We start from the raw sequence: 6,470 nt of genomic DNA, 5'->3' as shown, positions 1-6,470 counted from the left end.
CATGTTGGGGCAAGTGAAAAGCCTCAAAGTATGCCAGATGAACTGATCACAAACAGGAATAGAGAAACACATGTTGAGAATGACACTGCCCAGGAACATGGAGCAGTCATGGCCAAATGCTCTCCAGGCATTGTTTTCCCTCCAGCCATTCTGTAGTCATCAGTCATCAGTGACTCAGACGCTGGCACTCAGTGCAAACTTTTGTTTAGCTGCTGTTTCCATGAGTTCCCCAAAGTCAATAGGCCATTGGCTTACCACCAGAGTTAGGCAAGGAAAAGAGTGGGAAGGCAGCAACATCAACAGGAAATAAAACATTTTTATTGAATATCTGTGTAATATGTTAAGTCATTTTTAACAACAATCAGAAAACTACTGTGGAATTCACTACACGAAGTGAAACAAAATTTAAACCACCTCATCAAAAATGAAGGTAAAATACAGCTGAAGTAGTTGGCTCGTGGGCCACGAGCCATATGGCAGAAGAAAACACCCCAACATTTCTACAAGATACAGAAAAAACCCACACAGAGAAACACTCAAGCAGGCAGTAAATATACACAAAGGCAACTAGGATCTTTCTAGAGTATTGGATTCTAATACTTTACACAGCTTTGTCAGAAAGGTACATGTGGCTTATTTGAGGATGAATCTTGGTCATAAAGCAGGTTCCATCACTGACTTATGAAAGATGGCATAGTACCAACTAATTCTATGGTGACAATCCCATGTCTGGCAGTGTTGCAAGAGAATACATTAGCAGAACTTTAATGCAAGAAATAATATCTGCTCAGCAGCTTGAACCTGCTTGTTTTAAAGTGTTGTTTCATTGTGAACAACTTAACGCTGAAGACAGTGAAATTAAACGTCATTTCTGATACTTAAATAATTTTTAAAAGCCAATCAACTCCCTCTCTTTGGAAGCGTTTGGTCCTTTAAACTGAGAAGAGTCTTGTTTGAATTTTCTGTTCAAGCCATTATTTAATCTCACAATCTGACTCGTGTATATTTTCTATTACCTATGTTTTTTAGATGTATGGACCTTCAGCAGAAGGAGATGGTATTTTTCTTTTGTCCTTTGTGTCTGTCCCAATTATAAAGTGTTTGCTATGTCTGGGCTAAAAGGCAAAAGCACTTGCCCCTTCTTTGATAAGGAAACAGTAATAACAGGAATTCCAGATTTTCTAGGAAACAGCCAGCCCCATGTTCAAAGCCTACCATCAGCCCTTTTTGAATTCTCTTTAGTTTTTTAAAAGACATGGTGTGATATCCTGAAGTCTGAACATGAGGTCAATGCTTAGTTTTCCTCCATTTTGTTTTGGTATTTGTAAAGATAAACTTTCATTTCAGAGGATCACTACTGTCTGTGGGCCGGAAATTAAAATGGGTCACAGAAGTGAGTGGGAGAAAAGTGAGTAGATGCAATGTGACCTAACAGGCTGCCCTTCCACAAAGTGGTTGTCCACCATAGTGGGGAAAAATATGGAATATTGCACAGTGCTTGACAAAATGCTGTGTTCCACCCCATTCTATGTATCTTCCTTGTCCTATGCATAGCTTTTCAGTTCTGAATTGGTCCTTTGTAATGAGAACTGTTTGTGCTACACACACCTTGGGCAGTGCAGTAGAAGGGAATGGCAGTATTGTTACAATATCACTACGGAATAAATTGAGTGCTATCCACTGAGGAAACTACGTGTCTAAGCACACACGGCAGTCACAGTGTTACACAGAGCAGTCCTTTAAGACTCTTATGGAATGACTAGTAGCTTCATAATAGTGCCATTTACTACATAATAACATTGAAAACATTTAAAAACTCCTCCTAAATCAAGCATCTAGTATACATAAGAGGTTGCTTCAGTTTTCTAGAACTTGTTCTTGGTTTGTTACACCTTTTTTTAAAGGACAAATTGAAACTTATTTAAGTAAAAAGAGTATATAAAAAGATCACTAGCTGTCTGTTTTGGCTTAATTGAAGTGCATTCAGAACTATGGCTAATCCTTGTTGTTGTTTTTTTTTCCATCTTTTGGTGGGATCACAATACTGTCTGTTTACCACAAAGTAATTTTGTGTAATAAGCACAGATTGCTGTGTTAAAAATATTCTGCATTCCTTCTAATCTGGTTTTATATCATAAAATATTTTGTTACAAATTCTAATGTGCAACCGTTTTGGAATTATTATAAGTGTGAAATCTGGAACAGAATTCACAGGATGCACATTTTGTATAAAGGTGATAATGGAGAGCTACATTTTTCTTTTTAAATAATCAGGCAATATTTCATAAATGTTGACTTCTCCCCTCGGCTTCTTCTCCCCCATCCCCAAACAAATGTGTGCACACCACATGCACACACACACACACACACACACACACACCACCTTGTAATATGAAATCATTGACTCCTGTTCAGTTGCCTCCTCAAATGTAAGAGTGAAGCCATTATTTTAGCTTTGTAAATATGTACAGACAGATGCTATTCTGGTTTGTGGCTATGCTTCCTTGAGGTCAGCCTGGATGCTGCTGCTCAGATCATGCTATTTTGCCTGTGTAGGATTTTTAAAAAATTGGATTCACCTACCAAGTATGTGGTGTAAGTTTATCTTGGAAAGCTCAGGTTTAAGTTGTCCTTTAAGATATCAGTTTAACTGTACTAGTGCCTTACCAGTTGATATTTTTGCTGGAATGCAGACGATACTATATTTACCATATAATATATTATCAGCTCTCCTATATCTCAGTCAATTTACATAGTTTAAAATAGAACATCTTATTAAAAACATCTAGATATACACAGATTAGGAAACACTTACAACATACAAATACACAAACTAGAAATAAATCTTTAGCATACTGGTATATACAACGGTGTGATACAATAAATAATTTTAGTCATGCTCTATCTACACATCATATTGCTTAAAAGAAGAGTAGATTTGGAGGGCAGTGGTATGATGAAAACTTAGGGGCTCTCTACATTAAATTTGTGCAAATTAAAACAGGATTTGAAGTACCACTGAATTGTGTTAGGAATGCATGGCTGGAGAAATGAAAGGACCCATATTACTGAGGTATTTACAGATACTGGCTAAAGAGCACTATATGGGCAAATGCAGAAAGGCTTCTTCTTTCCTTTACTTCTTGACGGCCAGCATGGCATCAACTTCCTCCTCTACCTGCAGGGTGTGCCACTGGGCAATAGGTCGCCTGGGGTTGGCCAGCATGTCTGACCAGTGCCGCAGCTCCGCGCCGGTGCTGTTGTAGCCCACAAAGACTTTGCCGATGGCATCGTTCTTGCCAATCTTGTCATAGTCCAAAACAGTTACCACCACCTGCACTTTCTGAAGGGAGATACAAAATGAATATGAATTATCTACCTCTAGAGATAAGACCCAACTAGAAAGCTTCCTTGAAATCTAAGGAATTGGAAATAAAAGAATCAATCTCCAACCACTAGGATGAGGATGAAAATGGCTTGAATGTAAAAGCTTGAGTCTAATCTTTCTTTTTCCATTACTATATCATCATTGTCACCATCATCCTCTTAATACTCAAACATTATTTTTTATTATATATTTCGCACTAAGTATTTTACCTGAACGAACTGTTACTTCTCATAACAGATCCTATTAATCTTGCCATTATACAGATAAGGATGGGTGAAGCTCTGAGAAATTATATAACCTGCCTGAGGTTGTTTAAGGAATGAGTTGTTTGGTTTTCAGAGCCTATCCTCTATGCCATGGAGTCTGTGTCAACTTGTGCTAACCTCTAAATTCATTTGCTCCAACAGCCTCATCAGTGAAACTTCTGGTATTGGTGTTCAGGCCACTCTATTTGATTATAATTCCCACGGCAACCATGTGCAATAATCTCATTTCAAGGGGGTGACAGCATGTTACAAAAAAATTAATATAGAATTTCAATTAATCATATGATTGTGAGCATAAAATGTGACAATACAGTGAAAGTCTTTAAAAAATAGTAATAAGGATACTTTTTTCTCATCCATACATTCTCTCAGTAAACATTTACTGAGTAACTACTATGTATCTGGCATTGATATCAAATGGAAATATCCTTTTAGGCTATATAGGTTTTACTTCAGTGATTCCATCAGATTTTGAAAATTTGATAACTTCCTTTTCTGAATGATTGAACTGATGAAAGCAAATCTATACAGCTATGGTATGAAAGATATACTTTTTAAAAGCACATTTCAGTTCTATTTTCTGAGTAATGAATTTACTTAGCAGAATATGTAATGGTTTCAATCTAGCAACTGAGTGTAAAGATAAGAATTTAAAATAAATGGAATATGCAACATTTATGGCCAGAGTTAAAGTAGCAGAAAATATAAAAGCTACGGCCACATGAAGATACAGCTGAGTTATAGCCCTTTAGTGGACTTTATATGCTGAGACTGAATTATTATATTAATGAAATGAGAAATGTCATTCATATACAGCTTCAGAACAGAGAAAACAATCCTTTCTGGAAGTGGAATTTAGAATGTAATTTAGCAACAGAATGGCAATAAAAGAGACAATCTTCCCTTGTAGTGATTCCATTGTTAAAGAAATTAATTATCCAATGGGTAGTTTTTGGAACCAAGAAGAGGGATATATTGATTCTAAAAACTTGTCCTAAGCAAATTTATCAGGCAACAATCATATTATAATGAATGGGGTGGGATACATTATACACAAAAGTAACGGAAGTTTTTAAAGTTTGTTTCTTTCACTTAGGAATGCATTAATTAGTAGCACTCAAAACAAAATATCCTTTTGAAGGTTTTGGATTAATGTTTCCAGTTGCATGTGTAGTTTATTTCTGTATTTGGGGAGGCGGGGTTACATTTTCATGTGCATTTGGAAATTAGCGTATTTTGCTTCTTTCATAATACATTTTGTAGGGATACAGAAAGAGGACAGGCATATTGTTTTATTACTTCGGGATAAGGGAAACCTAAACCCCTATTTTAGCATGTGAAATACTTATATTTTCTAGAAAAAGGCAAAGACTATAAAAGTTGCCTCCTATAAAAAAAGGAAAAGAAAAATAATAAACTGACTCAAGGAACAGAGAAAGAGGGATACAGACAAAGGAAAGCTCATTATTTCCATGTCTAATGTATTCTATATTGGGCTCAGTTTCTGTCTGTTCTGACAAAATGTTATTGCCTCTAAAATGATGCCCCAGAAACCTAACGTGTGTCTTATTTTTCACATTTTTCACTTTCAATATATTTGCATTTTCTGCAGCTTGTAGTTGAAAAGGATTGTTTATTTTAAAGTCATAGAATTGTAGCTCAATGGGAATTTTCATCTCAATCCCTTGCTTAATATTATTTTGTGGAATTAAAAAAAATGCCAGGAGGTGTTAGTTTCTATCGGAATAAGGTCTTAGAACTCAAAAGAGTTCACTGAAGAAATATTACAAAATAAATTGTTCGAAAAAATTGATGTCTTAAGGGTCTGCAAGGGGGTCCAAAGCAGGGGGCCCACTGGTTCAGGCTAGTGAACAAATTATTGGGAGCAGGAAACCAGTGTCCTCTGCATTTACTTATATAAGAGAGGTTAAAGTAGGTAAGTATGTATAATTTGTCACCATGTGAAAATTTATATGATAAACGTTGTATTTAAAACTATCAACCAATATGAAGATGGTGGAGTTATTGGTTATTTTGGATCATTTAAGACTGCCCTATATTACACAGTAGCTACTAGCCACATCTAGCTGTTTCAATTTCAATTTAAATACATGGAAGTTAAATAATGTTCCTTGGTCACATTAGTGACTGAGGTACTCATTTGCCACCTGGGGCTACCATATTATTGAACGGTATGGATGACAGAGTATTTAAATTATCACAAAGTTCTGTTGGACAGCTCTAATTTATATATTGATTTAAACTTATTGTTAGATCCATTTTCTAATAAAATGTTAACTTGAAAAAGAGAGGACATCAGCATGTGAAAACTACTATTACTAATGATGATGATAGGACAATTTACTGTGTATTCCTATGTATTGGGCACTGTCCCAAGTGCTTTTATATGCACAATCTCACTTTGACCAGGATTCTGTTATCATTCCTATTTTATAGTAAAGAAATTCTAAGCCTGTTTGTTTTACATATAAAATTGAGATAATAACAATGGTACTCGTCTCATAAAGTTCTTCTAAGGATTAAATGAGATTATGTAAATAAAGTGGTTAACTTGGACCTAGGCACATTATATATACATATATATGTATATATATTTCTTTGGATTAATGTTTCCTGAAGAAAACTAATATAATAGCTACACTTATTTTATATATGTATATATTATATAGCTATACTTATTATATATATATAAAACATATATTTTATATATAAAATGTATGTATGTGTACATATATACACACAGGCATACATATTTTATATGTGTAACATAAGTGTAGATACTATATTAGCTTTCT

General features: G+C 35.1%; 1 protein-coding gene across 48 annotated transcripts in view; it reads right to left on the bottom strand.

Moving 5' to 3' along the window:
• Nucleotides 1-298: 298 nt before the first annotated feature.
• The window catches only part of SYT1 (synaptotagmin 1), a 583,472-nt gene continuing 577,300 nt past the window's right edge, over nucleotides 299-6,470 (bottom strand). For all 48 annotated transcript variants that reach the window (XM_078336942.1, XM_078336967.1, XM_078336938.1 and 45 more), the window contains one exon: nucleotides 299-3,343. In XM_078336942.1, the coding sequence (XP_078193068.1) occupies nucleotides 3,137-3,343 (207 nt within the window). In that variant the 3' untranslated portion in view covers nucleotides 299-3,136. The remainder of the gene's footprint in view (nucleotides 3,344-6,470) is intronic.

This window comes from Callithrix jacchus, chromosome 9 (assembly GCF_049354715.1).
Source record: "Callithrix jacchus isolate 240 chromosome 9, calJac240_pri, whole genome shotgun sequence".
Taxonomy (NCBI): Eukaryota; Metazoa; Chordata; class Mammalia; order Primates; family Cebidae; genus Callithrix; species Callithrix jacchus.
Note: the sequence above shows the minus strand (reverse complement) of the source record. Positions and strands in the feature narration are given on the sequence as shown.